Raw genomic sequence first — 20,776 nt, 5'->3', positions numbered from 1 at the left:
GATTATTGACTAAAATGAGAATATGGCATTGAGAAAGTTGCAAATTTGAAAATAATTAAGGTACTTGGGGACCAAATTACATGCACAATATCTGCAAAATAGCATTGTTGTTGCGACTTATTTTCAGTTTTGACATGTCAAACTGTCAGATGTACAAATTCAAATGAAAATGTTGCTTTTTTCATTATTAGTAATATGTGTGCTTCATACTAAATGCCAGCAATCACAACTCAATGAGATTTTGACACTAAGAAATCCTCCAACAAAAGTAGGAACTTCCAAGAGAACAGTGGAGCCCAGCTACACGATTAGATATTCTCTGCATCACTCTAAACACCAATTTGTTTCTAACTCACACAGTGACGCTGTTGCATTTTTTTTCTGTGTAAACATTCTCAATTGTCACTTTATGAGGGTTAAAAAGCACCCGAGTGCTTTTAAAGGCATTATGTTGACGAGTCTCAGCAGTGGTGAATCCACTCAGGCTGATGACCTGTTTATTTGGATTTGTAGAGCATCGTGTCTCTTAGGCTCCTGGATCAATTGCTGAATGTGCTACACACAGTCTGCCATGATGAATTTCACAGCCAAAAAAAGCATCAGTAATTGCCAAACGGCTGAGCGTTTGGAGGAAAAGCAGGAGTGTTTAGTTCTCAATCAGAAAAGCAGCAAAGGGCACAGGTTAAGGATTGATTTATTACTTAGCAGTTTGTACAGTTTCTAGCATGGAAAAATAACATAAGACTCTATTTACAATTCAATTTTTACAAAATGTCTTTACAAGATTTTTTTTTTCCTTTTTTTCCTCCTGGATTAAAAATCTGAGACTACGACACACACACACACACACACACACACACACACACACACACACACACACACACACACACACACACACACACACACACACACACACACACACACCAAAACCAAACTCTGTAATACACACATAAATAAATATAGACATTCACTGACTGTTCCAGGACAAATATCTCTACAGCCAAGAACATGTACAATTCATCTCCACACAAGTTATAATTTTATTAATGAACATGACATATTACTTCCAATATAATTTTTTGTTAATTTGTTAAGGAAATATTGCTAAGATATTGAAAAGAGGTAACACGGACGTCATTTCATGCCAACAGATGCTAACGGTTGTCATGCAAAACCATTACGAGCTTTCAATTTGAAGCAAGTACTTAATTTACAGCTCTAAAATCAAATGTAATACATGCAACATACTACATGAAAATTTCTGGGTTAGACAATAATGACTTTAGTTACATCAGTACGGAGTGTGTGTCTAAGCGCCTCTTTAATGGGTAACACAAAATAAATAGAATGGTTTTCTACTTTTCTTTTTTTCATCAATAAACAAATGTCCTGGCATTTCCTACCATCCAGCCCTCTTCAATCAAAAGTAGCTGGGTTTCTTTCAGCCAAGCATTTGCCAAATCCAATCAAAGGACTTTCAATTGTGCCACAAATGTTGGGAGTACTCGGATCTCATTCAATGGGAAATTTGATAATTTCCTGTTTAAGTCTGGGATGAGCTGGGAGGGGGTTGTGCTGCATCGGACACGGCAACCAGTTCAATAAGTCGTGAGAGAGCGGCGAGGAAGGAGTTCTAGAGTCTAGAGAAGAGGAATAAGGGTGGGGGTAAGGTGGTAGTGGTGGTGGTGGTCACTTCATGGTCTGGTGCGCTGTGATTCTGTTTGGTTCCACACATTCCTTCTCTGGCCGACATGAGCAGAGAGCTGCGGGTTCTCCTCCCCGTTGGGTTGAACTCCACTTGAACACTCAGTGTCTCTCTACTGTTGGCTTCTGGTGATGAGAGTGGTGCTGCCGGAGTCTGGGTCCTGAAAGCACAAATATTCACCGGTCAGAGTCCACTTCACATTGGTAAAAGTTCATTCACTCATGAAATACCTTTGTTGTGACCTTTAGTATAAGTGAAGCTCTGGCTATAAAGCTTGTTGGAAGATTGGGGGAGCAGAGCAGCATTTCAAGCCTTACTCATTAATATTCATGATATGTAAACGTATCACCTCTGATTGGCTTAAACCAAGGTGACTCAGGCCACTACTTCAGCTTGCTCTTATTTCTTGGGTAAAAAATGCAACGTTGATGTGTTTTCTCCACAAATGTCACAAGCCCGACATTTTACGCCATGTTGTAGAGTTGCTAATGCTAATGGTTAGCTTCTACTGCTCTGCTCGTGCTAAAAAAAGTCTCAGAAATACATAAAGACAATAGTAAATGCACTATTTTGGACTTGAATACATGGCTGTAATGGTGGCAGGACACCCCAGAAAAGCGCTACGCCCTCTGTTGTTCTGGCTGGGAATTACTTTGCAACACTCCCCAGGTGATGGAGAAGTCTGAAGAAAAACCATCTCCATCAATGCATGTGCGCGAGTCCACACTCCAGCTGATGGAGATGTATATAATAGGCTTTAGACTCACCGATTGTACTTAAAAAAAAACAAGGTTACTCTGAACTCTGAACTAGACCTTTAAGTAACAATGATTGCATTGATCATTAGCAATAAAATTGGTATTTAAGCTAACTATTTTTGTTTAATGGCTATTTTGAAAGGACTTTATCTTTCCAGATTTAAATAGGAATCCTGACTTCCCTCTGTTTGCAGAAATAGCGTTTTTGTCTGAAAGGACGGATTAGCTAAAGGCTAGTACAAAAAGTACAAACCAACCACGGCTTGTGTATTGTCTCGATATGGCTCCAGTCTTCAAATTTTCACAACAATTAATATTTGAGTATTGCTCACTTGACCTAGAAGTTAGCTCATCGTCCATAAAACTATTTCTCCAAACACAGGCCACTCAGGTAGCCACCTACAACGTGTAAGATAATCGTTATGTTTTACTTTCACACAAACACTTCAACATTTCATAGAAATCCCAATAGCTGGTGATGCTAATCTGTGCAGATTCCTAAAATATTTTTGCTTCACTAAAAATTTCACATCTCTTAATCTGCAATATTATATATTTGTGAACATTTGAGTTTTCTTACTGTCACAAAGATGCAGAAAAACGAGGAGTTGCTCATCCAAACGCCGACGGCTACAAAGAGCTTTTGTTCATGCTCAGTAAAATGCTTATTTTGCAGAATATGAAATGCTTAATTCTGGAATCTCGCCACTGAGCTGAAGTCAGCTAAACAGCTTATAACCATGTGGTTGGACCATACACAGTGTAAAATATACAGTTTATATACAGTCAAAGGTTTGAAAAAGAACAGCTTTCCGACAGTCTGACGGAGAAACAGATGTAGATTTTTTCCCCTCTGAGAAAAAAACAGAAGAAATGTCTAGAAGTAATCTAGACCGCCATGTTACAGAAGTTTAAGCCTAGCTTAATGGTCACGTTGACTTACGGTGTTGTATGATCGGTAATATGTTTGGGGTCTGGAAGGTCTTGACAGTGGCAGGACCTTCTCCTCCAGTCGTTATCACCTGCACCTCCAGTCTGTAGTAGGTGGACGGCCGCAGGTTGGACACCACCAGCAAGTTATGATCCTGCCAAGAGAAGGAGAACACGTTATCAGCTCCAGCCTTCGAACGTGACGGGACTCTTCATTTGAACGAGCTGTAAAACTGAGATTTATAACTGTCTGTGCAGACGCCACAGACGAAAACAAAGGCTTTGTTTTCATAAGGCTGCTGACAGCCTGATAAGGGTGCAGTAGGCGGTTTTATTTATAGACAAGCTCAGGTGCAGATATGGGTACAATGTGCTGTTGATGAAGCAGATTATGTCAAAGAGCGTTTGTTTCAGAGCTCTCGTGGAATGTGAAAGAGGAAGATGTGAAGGCAGATGAAGAGGCAGGAGAGGAAAACTTTCAGCAAGACGCTCCATGTTTGCACGGCATTACCGACACCCCCGAGGGATGCTCCAAACCTGAGTCAAAAACTTCAATTCTAAATAAACTAAAAGCTGTTCATTTCATCTGTCTAACAGAGGCAGATTCAACAGAAAAGCTTTAGTCTTATTCCACTTCAGACGTACTGGAGGCAGGATCTGGGACTGTGATATGATGCTGTTGGGCAGACTGTTTTGCCGACTCTCTGTGTTGATTTCAGCCCAGGTGACCTGGAAGCCTGTGATTCGCTGGTGAGGAGCCACCCTGGATACGTGCCACAGGAAGCTGCCACTTATGTTTCCCTCATTGATGGAGAAAGAAGCCGTCAGGTTTTCTGGCTTAGCCAAAACCTTCGGAAGCACTGAGGCTGTAAACAGAAAGGAGGCATTAATACTATTATTAAGACTCGGTCGGAAATAGAACCCCGTTCCTCCAGTACTGCTTAACCAAGAAAACCTGTTTCCTTCCTCTCTGTATAGATTTTCTGCAACGTCATGATTATTCTGTAAGGTGTCTGATTACTGTGTCTTCACTAATGTGGATCGATTTGAAAATGCCCTTCACGTGTCAGCAGACTGCCGAATCCTCACCTCCCTCCCCCGGGCAGGGGATGTGCTTGTGAGTCTTGCTACGGATGGTGGCGCAGGATGGGGTGAAGAAGGCGGTGCTCTCATCCTTGGAGCGTTTCTTGGACTTCAGCAGGTGAACGGTGACTTTGTACTTGCAGGAGAACAGCAGACCCGGGAGGTTGATGTAGTTCTCCTGAGCAGGGAGACAGTTTTTTTCAGTGCTGATGACTTTGACGTGTCACCCGGGTCGGGTCCCATGGAGCTTCGGAGATAATGAAATACACAGCACTTGGGGGGGGGGGGGGCAGATCACATTCCCACTCAGGTCTCTGAAACATGCTCCACATTACAGCGCTACTTTGAACACCCGCAAAGTACGGATTAGACGGATATTCTGCTACTTGAATTATATCATCACTCCTAAAAGAGGCATAAACATGAGAGGAAATTCAACAAGGAGCAGCAACTACGGTGGGTTCGTGTTCAAATGGAAATGTCCTGTAAATCCATGCTAATAAATTCTGCGCCACAGCTTTACTCTGCGAGCCGATTTCAAGATGTAATCATCTATTGATCTTAACACAAAACACTTTCCTCATTTCTCAGAGGAAAGAAAAAAGAATTCTCGCTGACTAGTGGATTCAGACCTAGCGGTAATAAAGACAGCCTACATTAATAGGCAGTCCCCTCTGGAAAGGGTGTGTATTCTCCCTGATATGAAACAGCTTTGATTAAAAGTGAATGAGGCGCTGCGCTCACATAAAAGCACAAGTCTGGAATCCTCCCCGGTGATCTATGGAAAATCTGCATTTCCTAGCAACTGGAGTGCTGCTTCCCAAAGAATGTGTTAATTGCCAAGCTCTGCCATCCTGTATCAGTCTGAACCCCTCCACCCCCTTCTGAGTCTGCATAGGCAGCTTCCTAAAACAGCAGTAGCAAGGCTGCGGCTATTGGAGGTGACTGAACCCTCATTCCGGGAAATGTTGCCTCAGTTTTAATGTCTTTTATTGGCCGACACACCTCATGCCTGAACGAAATTACTGACTCATAGTATTCAAAACAGCCGACGCGAGTCCAACGTAACAGGGCTTCGGGTTCACTTGGTGGAGCTGTTTTTCTTTTGTCGTGCACCAAACAAAAGGTTAGGCGTGCGCTTTGCATTGGATCCAGCTGCAGATCAAATCGTAGCTCCACGCTTTTGGGACCGGACCATTAGCGTTCCTGCAGGGGGACGAACCTGTGTGACCGATTTCTCCGGTCCTCGGGTCTCGTTGTGGCTGCAGTACTCGGGCATCCACTGGACGTGGTACCGACTCACAGTTGGGTCTGAGAAAAAGGAAAGGAAGAGACAAAGGAATGGTAAATAGCTACAAAAAAAACTACTCGGTATTCAGAGCCTCCGCTTAAATCGTAATCAAATAAAACCACGCTCCATTTCAAGGGCAAGCCCTGCATTCAAAAGCTAATTTAAGTGAACGGGAGCATAACAATCCAAATGTCTCTATTAAGCATGTCCTCATAGGTGAATAATAATTATTGGCATTATAATTATTATACAAGTAATTGCTTACTGAATAAGCTTATGTAACCCTGTTTTAGCGTTTTGTTTTACCCTCTGGCAGAACCCAGCCTTCCTGTCTACGGTTCTGTCAGTTCTGTCTGTCTCGGTCGACTGAGTTTGAGGACCAGGAGGTTGAGCAGATCCAGACTCCACTATGGAGGTAGCTGCATGTGCATTGTGCTTTGTTTTTAAAGTTTAAATCACTTTGAAAGAGGTGAGAATGATGCAACAGACTTTGTGCTTCGAATGTTCAAGAACCTCTCTCCAGACAATGGAGATAGTTAAGCAGCCTCTCATTTAGCCATGAAAATAGTTTTAATCGTGCAAATGATGAAAAAGCATGCAATTGGCTCATGAAATCAACTAAACACTTGTGTATTGATTAATTAATTCCCTTACATCCTTTGAGCCTCCCTATCTATTCCAATAAGGCACCTAGAGCTGATGCAAACACTAAAAAAGCCAGATAAATATATTTATAGGGACTGCAAATGGCCAATGTATGAAAACGAATGAGAAGGGAAACTCCCTCGTGGTCCAAAAGCACCAGGAAGACCAGAAAACAGCTTTTTATCTGCTGCAGGTCAAGTCAGTTTTGCATGATATAAAGTTCAAACTATTGCCTCCTGGTTGTAGAAACACACACACTCTTGGGTGTGTCTGCTTCAGATGTTCAGGTACGTTCAGGTGCTTCTTTTGTCATCGTTTGTGTGGCGTCAGCAGGGTCCTCTCACTCTACTGCTTCTGGGTTTTACCATCTGAATGTGAAAGCCAGCCCTTCTTTGAGGAGCAGAGGTTTCCTCCAAGGATTTCTTTGCATCTCTTTGGTCAGATTAGTGGCTTTCAAGTTCACGAGTTTGGCCTCAGCTTTCTGCAGGGCCTTCCTTAAGCTAACCCCTACATCTTTCCCAAGCAGCTCTTTTTGCCTCTCAAGCTTGGCCTTGCATCTTGCAGGCCTTGATCTCATTGGTGTTTGAAGAAAACGTTTGTTTGCATCATCAGTGCCTCCAGATGGAACCTCTGCAAGAGGTCCCACACACGAATGGAATATGTAACGCAGCGAAAAAAAATGGTTAAATGTTAAAGAGCAAGTCACCCCCTACAAGAGACTTCACTCCCACTTAATGTTTGAAAAATTGCAACAAATACTGTTGCCTGGCAGAGGCGGAGAGGGCGCCTACCGAGAGGGCGGAGCTGCTAACAAATACACAAACACACAGGCTAACAATGGCATTGTGACATCATAACGTACCAGTTTACATCATAGCATACCTCTTAGCCAATAGCGGTGGCAGATTTAAATTCAAATACAGTGCAGAGTTTTTACCTGACGACGGCGCAACACTGCCAGTTTTAGGCAGAATATTTAAAATTTAACTAAAATGCACTGAAGCTCCAAATGATTGACTACACATGTCTGCAGCACGATTAGACACTCGTTCATGTCGTTTATCAGCAAAAAAAGTTGGTTTGGGGGTGACTTGCTCTTTAATCAATAGATTTATTGATAAACTCACTAAACCTGGAGTAGACTTCACAGAACTCAGCACTTAAAGGGGCTAAAGAAAAGAAACACAAATACAAAGTCGAGCTCAGAGCGGAGTGAACATAGTCTGGGCTGTGTAGAGGAGAGTCACCATTTCGGAGAGGCTGTAGAAGAAGAGATCATCTGCTCTGGGATCCAGACACAGTCTGACTCTTGATGACTGAGCATCTGAGATGGGAGTGCTGATGTTGTTGCATTAGGATTTATTACTGTTTAGGGAACAATATAAGTCCAAGACTTGTCGTTAAGTCTAAAGACACATTTATTCCCTCCATGTTCTGCTGAGACTCGTGTAAGTGACTGCTGCAGAAACGTCTCTGTCTTTCTCCAGTCCACCCCCAAAGAACAGTGTCCAGACTCCCTCTGTTCAGGAGGACCTAACAACATCCTGTGAACCTGTCTGAGTGGCCAGAATGAGGCACTACTGCCATCTAAAAACAGTGCAACCCTCATAGTGGTTTATGCAAACATCGTTTTGTAAACCTTAACGTCAACACCGTTTTTGAGACTCAACACAAAACACATTCAGGTTTATGCAGCTCTCCAAGTCATCGTGCTTGGCTCATTGGCACGTTTCTGCTGACTCTAGAGATCAAACGCTTTGTTAGTCTGGTGATCTCCTTTACACGGCAGGATTTTAAAATTGTCAGATGATTTTCAAAGCATGAGAGGCCACACATGTCACAATAAAAATCACTCTACACACACAAACCTGGTCAGAAATCTCACAAAACCTCTTGAGATTAAACATGATCAACACCTAAGTAAAAACATGATGGAGAAGGAGCGTACGGTGTACTGTATTTCGATTACCTTGCATTCTGATTGGCTACATGTAACGCTCCACACTCGTTTGGCCTTAAAAATCAGACGAAGACAATCCAACACGTTTAATAACCTCAATTTATATCGAGAGCAGTCCCTCGTGCTTTCACAGAGTGACACTAAAGTCGCCATTTGCATTTTTTTCCCTGGGCGGGCGTCGGAACGAGCCCCTGCACCATGAGAATAAACATCACAGCTCTAAAGCTGATCTTCATCCATCTATGTCACATGTGATCAGGAAGCAGAAAATCCATGTGTTAGGAGATCGTTTTGGGCCGCTGCTGTAAAAAAAGTGAGGAGCAAACCGGAAAACTTCTGCCGATCACAATTCAACAACGGATTATGAAAGAACGGATCACACTAAAAACACGAATTCTTCCTGACGTAAGGTGAGTCTCCTCTTTGTTTTGGTAGTTTTAGCATTGACATCATCATAGAGCACAACGTTCTGTGGCTCTTCAAAAAACATTAAAAACACTCAAACGCTGGCAGCGAAGGGCTTTTCAGGTCAGGAAACAGCCATCAGTTAATGCGTTACTTATTTTGTTGTAAACTGAACCTTCTCTATTGAGTACTGAAGGCCTGGAACGTGATCCTTACGGATTCAGTGTTCCAAAGCCTACTTTGGTTGCCTACTTTCCAGAGGTGTGGACTCGAGTTACACGATTTAGACATGAGTCAGACTCGAGTCATTATTTTTATGACTTCTGACTTGACTTGATAAAATCTATAAAGACTTACGACTTGACTCAGACTTGAACGCCAGTGACATGTGAATTGAATCGACTTGCATTTGTGGACTTAATGATGACTTGAGCATATTTGATATTTTAGCACAAAAGTGGCCCGACATGGACAAAAATCATAAATCATTATTTGTTCTGGGTTTGATTTACTGCTAAATGCAGCAGCACTTTGTTTATAATCAGTTTCTGTTGCACATTCTGCTTGTTAATCATTCTGTTTGTTAAAATAAATGAAGCTTTAAGAGGCTTTATTTCTAGAATTCACTTATTATCATCGTCATAAAACTGAAGTTGAACAGATGACTTGATTATGACTTGAAAATTCAAAGTTAATTACTTGGACTTGACTTGGACTTCCACATCACTGACTTTGGTCTCGACTTGGACTTGATTGTCTTTGACTTGAACTTGACTCAAGACTTGACTGGAAAGACTTGTGACTTACTTATGACTTGCAAAGCAGTGACTTGGTCACACCTCTGCTATTTACTTGGCCTACTTCTTTTGGTTGGGGACATTGGTTAGCCCGACAAGCCATCCTTCATACGTAAATACATTTGAGCCGATACCCTGGTGAGGTTATTGGTTTATTTATTTTTTGTCCATTTCTCAAAGAATATGATTTTTTTTTTTACTCATGGTCAGGAATGTTGCAAAGCAATTTATTGTGAAAAAAATGTACAAACTCATTTCAAATCACCATAACACAATAAAATACCAGAAATTCCCTGATGAAAAGTTTACACGCCCCAGTTCCTAACACCGTGTATTGCCCCCTTGGGAGTCTTTTGTGGTTGTTGTGGAGAAGTTTCTGTATATCCATGTAAAGCAGACCATTCTTCTGGGCAAAGTTCCTGGTCTGGCCACAAGCCATTGAAATCTACGGTTGTCTTTCAAACTGCCTCTGCACGCGTCTCTTGAAGTCAGCTCTAGGATCAATCGGAGCAATGAACAACGTGCCATACTCAGAGAAATGTAATGCAATGTAAACTGAGTAATACATTCTCTGTATTTATATGAACTTATTAACATTTTCCTGAGTCCTAAACCGTTTCTTTTGTCATTGAACATCAAATTCCATAAAGAAAAGCCTCCCAATTCTCACGAGTAACAGAAAAGTTGACCATGTGTGGGATGGTCATCTCAGCTGCAACCTTTATTTTTGTACAGTAGCTCCTCACAAACTCCCCCACAGTGTTTATCTGCCCATCGCCCTCCTCTTGTCTTACAAGATTTATAATTAATTCAGCTGTGTTCCTTGGATTTTTTTGAAATACGCCTCTGATTAATAATTGAATTGTGCTATGTTCACCCCTCAGCGGGAGCCGGGCTTGTGGTGGGGAGATAAAAGGGGTTCTTTGAAGGCTGAGACACAGATCTGGCACTTGAAGCCCTTGAGCTCATTGGAAGCAGAAGAGAGGAATTACAGGGAACCGGGAAACTGGAAAAAAAAAAAACAAGATAGGCTAAGCCGGGTCTGACGGAGAGGGGAAGTGCTATGTAAAACATGAAAAAGGACATGGAAATCAGGTGGGGAACACAACCTCGGCAGCGTTCGATAAATCATGACTAGAGGCGAGCTTCACAAGTCGCACCGCCGCCAAGCTGCTGTGTATTGTCAGAGCACTAGACAGACAAAGATACATTATCAGCGCTGGTGTACAATATCGTTCTCTTTTGTCTGCTGGACAAAATCCAGAGGCCAGGCTGCTTTGGATCACAGACACAATGAGTGAGAGTTTAATCATGGTTCAGTTAACCTGTCCCCTCTCTCAGTCACACAAACCAGATGTCCAGAGACTCCAGCTCTCTGGGCCATCTGCGTGTCTGTATGTTTACATTAGCTAAAGCAAGGCCATCCCTCAGACTAATGAGAGGCTGTGGCAGATACGCCAAAGAACAGGACCACAATACGAGAGGCCGAAAATGAAGCAGGACCTGGATTAACTCTGCTCTGCAACACAGTGATTCCCCAGCCACGCTTGATCCTTGTCAGCATCACTCAGCTCACGGCGTTCAGGCCAAACTTGCCAACAGCTCTGCGCCAACTCCATCCCCCTCTGTGCTCTCCTCTCTCTGATTCAGCAGTTGGTGTCTCACCAGGCTTCTCAATCCAGGGATTGCATTCTTGACTCCAGGATGTGGAGTTTGGCTTGGGCGATGACATATACTTCTAACGTAACACAGACCAGCGAATGGAACTTGACAGGCTACCCCGAGACCACGGTTTCCATTTTTCACTCTGGTATGAGCAGCACGTTTTTGGGGAATGGCTGCTGCTGCGACATGGCATGGTCTTTAACCCCATGTGGCGCTGCAACCCACCATCACGTCTACTCCCTATGACATCAGCCTTGTTCAACCGAAGGGCCGCTTTGGTGCTAATGCAAAGATCTATCAAGCGCAGCTGAGTTGCGTGTGTTTATTGTTCTCTGCTAAACGGTGGCTCCTCTCTACCGGGCCATGTGCAGGTTTTAACCGCACTGCCAAGAGCTCACATTACCAAGCCCTCACGAAGACCCATTGCTTTATTTACATCATCTGACACCACATTTAGAAGAGGAGTCCGCCATTGTTTAAGCAAGTGGGAATTAGTCATAACATCTTATTATGGTGCATGAGTCATAGTGATTGATGGGCATAACGGGGTGCTAATTCAAATCAGACAAAGCTGAAAAGCAGAGCGCTTACCTCCTCGTTTCTTCCAGTAGACGCGGACCTGCAGCTGACTGTCCTGGTAGAAAGGCGTGCCCACTTCAAGAGGGCCGGAGGGGCGTTTGGCCAAGTTCGAACCGAGAGGGGATATCTTACCCTTCTTTGACTTGAGCACCACTTTTGCTGAGAAGAGAAAGGAGAAACGTTTGCTGTGGCTAAGACACAACGGGGTTACGACACACTCTCCGGCACGGAAACGGACTTGATTCTTTCTGTGAAAGATCAGCAGACAGCTCAAAGGAAGGTCCGTTCTGTATGCATGAATGTGCTGTAGCTCAGCGGGCAAACATACAGCACAGTAAAGGTCGGAGGTTCAATTCCCTCTAGAGTCACACATACAACAAAAAAAACACGCTCTTGTTTCTCCGAGGCTCGCTGCGGACGTGCTGACAGCGTTCCCTGGCTGTCCCAACTCTCTGAAATGCCTGTGATGGTTATTTGCCCTTTCAAAATTTGTCGGAAACTCAACTCTCATGAGAAGCTAAATGCACAAACTGGATGAATGAAAAATGGATGGGATTACACTGTAGTGGTCTGCATTTGCAGGTCTGCAGCTACATCCAGATTTCTGTGGTGCATGATTCTGCATGCAACAAAAATCAGCCTTTTGTGCCTTTTTTAATGATCAACTAAACATGATTCAGTCCTTTTAGGATGTCTTGTGCTGTACAATGTCACACTAATAGGTCCATCTTTGCTTCATGTCATCTTTTAGCCATTGTCTCGGGGTCGTGAGTCAGAGGAGGCAATTATTTTGGCAAAAGGGAGACACTTTTCCAGATAAAATTGCATTATTATAATTTGCTCTCATCTCTGAGAAGAAAAAAAAAGGTCCGATTGTAAAGTCGTCAAATTGTCAGGTTTCTTGAATTTTAAACTATTACAGAAAAGACAGATTATAAAATGCAAAGTTATTTTGTTTTTGGTATTCTTGTTCTTTTAAAACTGAAAATGTTCCTGTTGTAGCTTCTAATCAAAGGCAGAGAATTAATGACAACCTGATGACAGTGGATGAAATTTACTGAGCCCTCGAGATAAAAAAAAAAGCACGATGAAGCTTGGGGATATTTTAGAAACCTGACATAACACAAAATGCAAACTTATTTATACAGGTGACAAAAGCCAGAAAGCTGTAAAGCACCGATCTGAAGGAGGCGTTTACCTGATTCGTTATCCTGGGTGGTTCCGAAGTGGAGGGAGGCCTTGGAGCTCTTCAGGCGCACCTGTCCCCAGTAAGTGACCGCCTGCAGCTCCACCGTGTAGCTGCCGTTCTGCTGAAGTCCCTCCAGATCTACCCAGCTTTGAGCCTGCAGCATGAAAAAAACAAAAAACAAAGAAGAAATAAAAAACTTAAGATTCTGACATTCGTATGTTACCACATTGTCACTTGAGACTCCTTTCAAAGCCCCGCCGCTGTACCGATCGTGTCTCCGACTCAGCCTGTGGGAAAGCCGAGCTTATTAGGAACACATCTGGAGCTGAGGGAGGGATGGTGATGAGACGATGGACTTCAGGGGTTCCTGTGAGAGAGCCGTGTTATCAGAACCTCCCAGGGCTTCTTCACCGTGCTGGACTTCCAGCATTCCACCGTCAGCGTGAACCTGATGAGTTCCTCTTATTGACTGTGTGTGTTTTGACATTCCTCAACCAGCGGGCTGCTTTCAAAGCCCCGAGGTGCCAAAGTGGAAACCAGTAGTACATGTGTCAACAGTGTCTGGTGTCTCCCACCTCTATCTCCTCCGTGCCACATCTGCTACGCATTTTAAAAACTAATTCAGCAGCAGTGTGCATGAATGTCTAGGCGATCTGTCTTTTTACTCAAGTCTCTGTTGAAATGCTCCGCGAAGACAGTGAGACCCGTGTGCTCTTTTGTTGCCGGAGACTTTTTTTTTAATCACGCTTTTACGAATAAAACTGGAGAACTGAATCGATAAACGCAACTTCAAGGCTGTGAATGTGCTTGCGTGGCTGTCCTGGTCTACCGTGGTTATTAAAGGCAGACAGTTGTGGAATGATTGACACTTGTTCACCTGTTGGCTCTCTCCCTGTGAATTTCCTTCAGCCGTGGCATTGTGCAGCCATGTGAAAAGGATTTAATTCCCTGGTCCCGTTGCAGCTCGGCTTCATGCAGTTCCAACAGGTCTCATTTTTAAGTGAGCATCACTCATCCTGGGACACATTTATGACCGTTTTCTGTTACAAGTCCACCAGGCAGATTTCACACACATTCCTACTACTTGACCAAGTAAATAGTTGGTCTTAGACAATGTGAAATTAGAAAATTCTAGTGGATTTATTCATTTTGCCCTTAGAGATGGTTTGTTTCAACCCATGTCAGTCCAGGAAATGTTTTGTTTCAATAAAAAAGCAAACATTTCAGGAATTTCTGCCACAGGATTCATCTGTCTGTATGAAGTCTTCGCTGTAATCGAAACTGAAGCCTCGATCTCTGGCATTCCAAAGAGAGAGCCACGAATCCTCTTCTTTCTCCCTGGAACGAATACTTGAGTGTATTCCAATATGCAAAACCACTCCAGGGAATAACAAAGGGATTTATAATAGAAATAAGTGGTACTCTTGTTTAAACATGATATTAATGCTATGATTAGCGGCTGGTTCTTGGAGGATTTTTGTTCCTTAGTATAAAAGTACTGCTTTTCCTGATTCAAAGTGAGCGTAGTCGTGGAAAACTGCCATTAGAAGCTGCTCAGATCTGTGTTAAAGCATAAATAAAGCATAATAAAGCCACGCATGACCTTGTGCATAAGTGAATTATAAAACCAGTGGTGAATGAGGGATGAACATGACCAGCTGAGATATTAAGAAAACCCTGACGTGATTTATCATTTTAAATTGGGCAATCCATCACAGTTTTTGCAGATCTTAAGTGTTTAAAGAACTCTTTCATCAGTTTTAGGACATAAAACAACAAAGAACACATTGTATCCATATGTGTGATTGATTTCCTAGCAAATACATGAAAAATAAACGCCGACTTTGGAGAAAAAGATGCCGAAATGACCCCAGACAAGTCTTAGAGAAGATCAGAGATAAAGGAAAAGCAACATGACTGCGCTCAGACAAAGGAAGATTACCCCGCTGGTGGTCTTTCTCCTTTTCTTCTTGGATGGTACCATTGACTTGGTGGGCACGGTCCAGCTCCAGAACACTTTGTAGTGATGTATGGGAATGTCGGGCTCCTCTGGAAGAGTCCAGTTGATCCGAACGGTCGCCAGGCCGTCGTCCCCTGACGTCACATTGGTGACGCGCAGATTCGTTGGGCTGGGTGGAGCAGATGGATCTGGAGAACATGGCAGGAAAATAAAACGCCATTAAAGGAAATGTGTTTAAGTAAATCTGTGAACACTTACGGGCAAGACAAAGAGGGTCTTTGGTGACAAATCATGTGTCAAGGCAGGATTCTCGTAAGTATAATTTCAGGAAGAAAGCGCCACTAACTAGAGCACCTATCAGACCTGCAGCAGAGAAGAGGAGGTGACTCTGTGTAAAGCAATTAGCCCTCCACTGACAATCTGCCCTGCGATGTTATGACAGGTGTCATGTCACGTCCGTGACAGCGTTCAGCACCACTGAGAGCGCAGGTCGGGGGTTAACAAACACATGCTGCTCGCTTTGGCTCCACACTTGGCATTCCTGTACTCTAATAAGCGTGCTGTCCAGAGCTCAGCTGCCTCTGAACCGGTCCATATGGTTTACTGATGTTAACACGGTGCAGAAGCACCAGCGGAGATAAAACAGGAATGATCTCCTAATGAGAAATTGATTCCTGCCGCGCAACACTTGGCTCTCATCTTACCGGCCCTCTCTCGCCTGAAAACAATTTCATTCCGTCCAAAAACACAACCGGACCCATCGGGTCTTTAAAAACCCACTCAGTGTCAGCTGTGCAAGACAAATAAGCAGTCACTTCTTACAAATTACCCTAACAAAGCATGCTTGTGCAAAATTGCATTCAGATGATACGGCCGTACTACATAAATAACAATTGCATGACAGAATGGATGGCGGTTCATCAAATCCCTGACAACTCTCATCAATCTGTCACAGTTCTGGCACTGATTGGCCTGATTGGAGATCAGTTTCCATTCCTGCAGCACAGACCTTCTCCCACCTGGTGTCTGCCTGCGTCCGATGGCCATCCATAACGCTCCGGGGCAGCAGATGTATGATGAACACAGACCAGGTCAACGCACCACTTATACAATAATACTTTATGGACGTGGTGCTGGATCCAGAACACAGTGAGTCATAGTGAACTCTTTTATTTAAACGGACATATATCATATGATGCACATACAAATGACTGAACTCAAGGCTGCTTACGGGATAACTTCAGGGCACATCACCTGGCTGCTACTTGGTGAGGAAATGCAAGACTTGGTTTTTTAAATGTATGTCAAACAGCGGTGTGAATTTCAGCGTTGTAGCAATAAAATGCAGCCAATCAATGTTTACAATCAGTCAGATTTGGTTAATGTAAGTTGGACAAATGTCAGTCCTTTTCAGCATCCTCCTGCTCAACAGAGCTGGATGTTTTCAATCAACTTTTCTTAATGAACGAGTTTGTTTTTTGAAGAAATGCAGGGAGATTATAACATCATTTTTATAAGAAAAACGATGAAAACACATATGAAACAGGCAGGAACAGATGAGCTGTCAGATCAGATCTTAACACTTTAAAGCTTCCACCTGTTTCCTGCTTCTAACCATAACAAATGAGGGGCAGTGAGTGTCAAACAGGAATTACCACACACACACACACACCTCTGGAGGAGCGGAAGTGTTTGCTGGGAGCTGTGAAGCCGCGGGTCCCATGGACGTTGACGGCTGCAACTCTGAACTGGTACCATCTGCTGGCTCTGATGTCAGTCAGCTGGATGCGCTCTTCTGCGGTCTGAGGGACAGATTGGGGGGCAACCACAGGGGTCAGGGTCTACATAAGGTCACAGCCCCAATGAGAGTCTGCACCCACATCAGTCATCTGTGTGCTCATCTTTGCCAAACTTTCTCTGTGTTGGTGAGGAGTTGCTGTGCAGTTTCACCGCCGTAGCTGTGGCTCCAGCGTGATACATGTCTGACCAGAGCGTCTGACTCTGATTGGATATAAGTGCACAAACTTCCTATGTGATCTCGTGTGGTTTGCTGCTTCTTACCTGCGCCACCGTCTGCCACTCCGTAGCATCGTCCTCACTCGGATGTATACCGTAGTTCCAGCGGCGCTGCACCACGTATAGGACGGGTTCCACGGAGATGTTGAACTTGGAAGACCAGCGGATCTCCAGCTGACCTGAGGGTTGATCCAAGAACACCAGATCCTTCCTGGGTTTCAGGGGGACTCCTAAAAGTGCAGGAACGGTTAGCTGAGATTCAACCTGAAATTTACCCCTCTCCCTCTTGTTCGGGTGAATGAAAACTGGAAAGAAATGACATCTGAGTTGGACAGATACCGATCTGAAACTGAGACATGACCTCACCGCAATAGATTTAATACATGCTGTGGGTTAACAGCATCATCCTTCTGCTGTGGCAGGTTGTGATATTTCCTGGCTGCTGTTCTAGTGTTTTAGTAGCTGTGCTTCTTGGTGATGATACACATAGTTTGCGTTTAGGTATGTGAGATGGAGCACATTTTTCTCTCTCCGTCTCTTATAGGCACAATACACACCACACACCACTTTAAACACACACACACACACACATCAATGGGAAGTAATTTGCATCAGTGAAAATCACATTCAGACTTTCAGACAAAGTCGTGGGCATGTGCGATAAATGCAAGACCAGAGATTTATTAAACGCAGGACCACGCCAAACACTCGGCCAAGTCAGGCTAACTCTCGCTCAACCAGATTTATAGCAGAGGAGATATAGTGCGTTTTCAGCTGAGCACTGGGTGGAGTGATAATGAGATGGAGATTAGAAAAACAAGGCTGAAAGTACAGAAGAGGGCTGAACACATGACACCGATCTTAATAAATCACCAAGAGCTCCACACCATTACGTTGGGCCGCTGTTGCAGCTGCTTCACATTTGATGAGCAGCATCGCCGTACACTCAAGGCTACCCCGCCGCGTGTTGGTAAACAACATAATCAAGGGTGTTTCATGCCTCTGCCTAAATAATTCCATTCGGTCGTCATGCATGGCATGTATGCTGTGTGCAAGCAAGGTTTTGAGTCAGTGTTTTAGCCCACTGATAACAACTCTGCACACTAACAGCTGGGGGTTATTCTGCTGCGGTTTTCACAGCTCGCACTGAAGTTTGCGAGTCTGCGTGCACATGTGTACACAAACGTGTCACATTTCCTGCACAATAATCAACACCGAGGTAACCACAGCATTCTTCTTCCCTTCCATCTGCCTTCGCTCATCCTCCCACAGAGGCCTCTCTTCCACTCCACGTGGGAGGACGATGAATCCAGTTTCACTCAGGTCGCTCTTTCCAAACATAACTTCTGAGTCAGGTTCAGTCCAAACATCACACGCGGCTTTATCAAGGGCCACACGCACCCTCAAACACCATGATGTAACTGCTGCTGAAGCGCGATCAAGGGGACGTCGTTTCAATCCGTGTCAGTGTCCCGCCAACAATTACGCTCCGGGAATTTAATTCTCAATCCTCACGCACACTCTGTCATAATTACCGCTCTCATTACAGGAGATCAGGAAAACACTGCAGCGTTTTCTCATGAAGTCAGATATGGATGTGATTGACTGACGGACTCAAAGAGGCAGCGTGGACATGACTCACGAAGGTTTTATCTGAATCTGATGCCCATATTTTGCTGTAATTATTATGATGCTGCTTTGGAACATTTTGGGTTGCATCACATGTGAAGCTGCTTCTTCAAAGGAGTGGAGAAACACCAAAACTAAAAAAGATTCATAGAAATGTAATACTTAAAGCTGCAATTGCAAATGTGGAAAACAAAGTAGCTTAAAACATTTTTCATTCTTCTTAACGTTTTATCAATAAAAATATTATAAAATTTCAATTCAATTCAGTTTATTTATAAGGAACCCACCAAACTGCATCAAGTCACTGACTAGTGCCAGTGTCTTTGCAGCAATCCTCATACTAAGCAAGCATGTTTAAAAAAATATATAAAGTGGATCTTGCATTTGTCTAAAAACCTCCCCCAATAACACGCTTCAGACCAAAAGCAAACTGACCATTCGGCTGTCAGTCTTGATAAACCGCCGCACTTCCCCGGGTCTTCCATTCAATACACACTCTTGTATTTAACAACAGAACCCCACTGGTGTGAGAGGTTCTTCGCTCAATAACATCAGAGAAGGAGAAACAGCTGGCTGCTACCACTCCATCTTTAGGACAAACTACCAGAGTCCAAAAATAAAAACGTCATTTAAAGTCACGGACAACAAGAGGTTCGGACCTAGAAAACGGCGACTGGTGTTTACCACTCTGTCGTTTCGTCCGGCATCGCGGGTTTCCGGTTCCGGTAGTAGCGACTCAGGGAAGCTACACGAGGGGAGGCGTAAGTGTTCCATGGCCGTGTTTGTGTTCAAAAGCTAGCTTGTTCTTTAGATTTCCTAATAATGTTTTTCTCAACACATTTGCAGTGGTCTTTAGCATAAACGAATGCCTTGTGAACCGATGCCTGTGGGATAAAAGGTCTAGCGGTCCTGTTTCAGGAAGTAGAAGTGAGCCAGAGTAGAGGTGAGCAAAAGGCTTTGGAGTCTTATTTCCTGATATTTGGACATCTTGCGTCAGATCGGATCAACACAACTCAATCGCCGATTCCATTTGCTTTGCAACGCTGATGTCTTATCTCCACAAACAACACAAGCCTGAAGGAGTTCTGCTATGTGGTGGAGCTGCTAATACTAACGGTTAGTGTCTACTAGCTGAGACATGCTCGGTTGTTTCCAGAATGCTAAACCAGCAACAGCCTTTCCTGTCACAAGACAAGATGGGTGAGTCCATGAATGCTAATTTACAGTGTGAGGTAGATCTGAGTGGCTTTTCTAATGCGAGAGTTTCCACAATTATTTTCTGTCGAAGGCTAAAGCCTGATTCATGCTTCTCCGTCAGCTCCAACAGGGAGAGACACGCACGCACGGACGGAGATGTTTTGCCCTCATACTTCTCCGTCTCCTGGGGAGTGTTGCAAAGCAATTCTCTGCTGGGACACCAGAGGGTGTAGCCGGTCCAAGATAGTGTGTATATATTGTGTTTTTTGTATATAAGAGACTTTTTAACAGACAAATTTGTCTCTCATCCTCCTCCACCCCTTCATGCGCTCGCCACCTCTAAACCCACGTTTCCTGTCATTTCTGTCCACAAATAAAATGCTTGCTGCGCACCTTTTCACTCCTCCAGTCACGGGGAATGAAGTGTTCATATTTTTAGAGTTTTTTCACGAGTATTCTTCAAGCTTCTCCGTGTCTGCCGCTAGTTATCCTCGGCTCTCTTTGGGTGTTTCTCAATGCCAAGGAACCTTGCCTTGATGTCTTGGTCCTGCCCCGGTTGCCTAGGAGATACGTCATCGGGAACCGCCAAGACGTGTTCCAATGTTCATGTTCTACCGAGGCATGTGTTCTCCGTTTGTTAGCTGTTTAGCTAGCTGAGCGAGGATACAGGGGAGGTGTCTTGTAGCCTAGCCTTGGTCAAAAATTACCTAGAGTACACTGCAATAGTTTCAAAAGGATGGCAGATCAGAAGCCGGCAGTTACATCAGGGACAAATTTCAAGTTTAAAGTAAGTCAACAAATTTAAAATGTCTTTTTTAGACCCAAAGAAGTTATCTATTGTTGGTTAGTTGCTTAGTAGTTGCAGCTTCGGTGGCTAGCGGGTAGTAACTCACTTATATTTTTAATTTAACAAATATATACACAATTTAAAAAGTAAAAGGCTCGTTATACATTTATACTGAAACTA

General features: G+C 43.6%; 1 protein-coding gene across 1 annotated transcript in view; it reads right to left on the bottom strand.

Moving 5' to 3' along the window:
- Positions 1-1,310: 1,310 nt before the first annotated feature.
- The window catches only part of LOC107389930 (anosmin-1), a 59,386-nt gene continuing 39,920 nt past the window's right edge, over positions 1,311-20,776 (bottom strand). Inside the window, exons 5-14 of the mRNA XM_015966351.3 lie at positions 17,029-17,213; positions 16,640-16,769; positions 14,950-15,155; positions 13,017-13,161; positions 11,831-11,977; positions 5,699-5,787; positions 4,483-4,654; positions 4,039-4,259; positions 3,407-3,548; positions 1,311-1,865 (exon numbers count right to left, since the gene is read on the bottom strand). Coding sequence (XP_015821837.1) covers positions 1,807-1,865; positions 3,407-3,548; positions 4,039-4,259; positions 4,483-4,654; positions 5,699-5,787; positions 11,831-11,977; positions 13,017-13,161; positions 14,950-15,155; positions 16,640-16,769; positions 17,029-17,213 — 1,496 coding nt within the window. The 3' untranslated portion in view covers positions 1,311-1,806. The remainder of the gene's footprint in view (positions 1,866-3,406; positions 3,549-4,038; positions 4,260-4,482; positions 4,655-5,698; positions 5,788-11,830; positions 11,978-13,016; positions 13,162-14,949; positions 15,156-16,639; positions 16,770-17,028; positions 17,214-20,776) is intronic.

The sequence above is a fragment of the Nothobranchius furzeri genome, chromosome 14, assembly GCF_043380555.1.
Source record: "Nothobranchius furzeri strain GRZ-AD chromosome 14, NfurGRZ-RIMD1, whole genome shotgun sequence".
Classification (NCBI taxonomy): Eukaryota; Metazoa; Chordata; class Actinopteri; order Cyprinodontiformes; family Nothobranchiidae; genus Nothobranchius; species Nothobranchius furzeri.
This window is presented reverse-complemented; position numbering and strand designations above follow the sequence as displayed.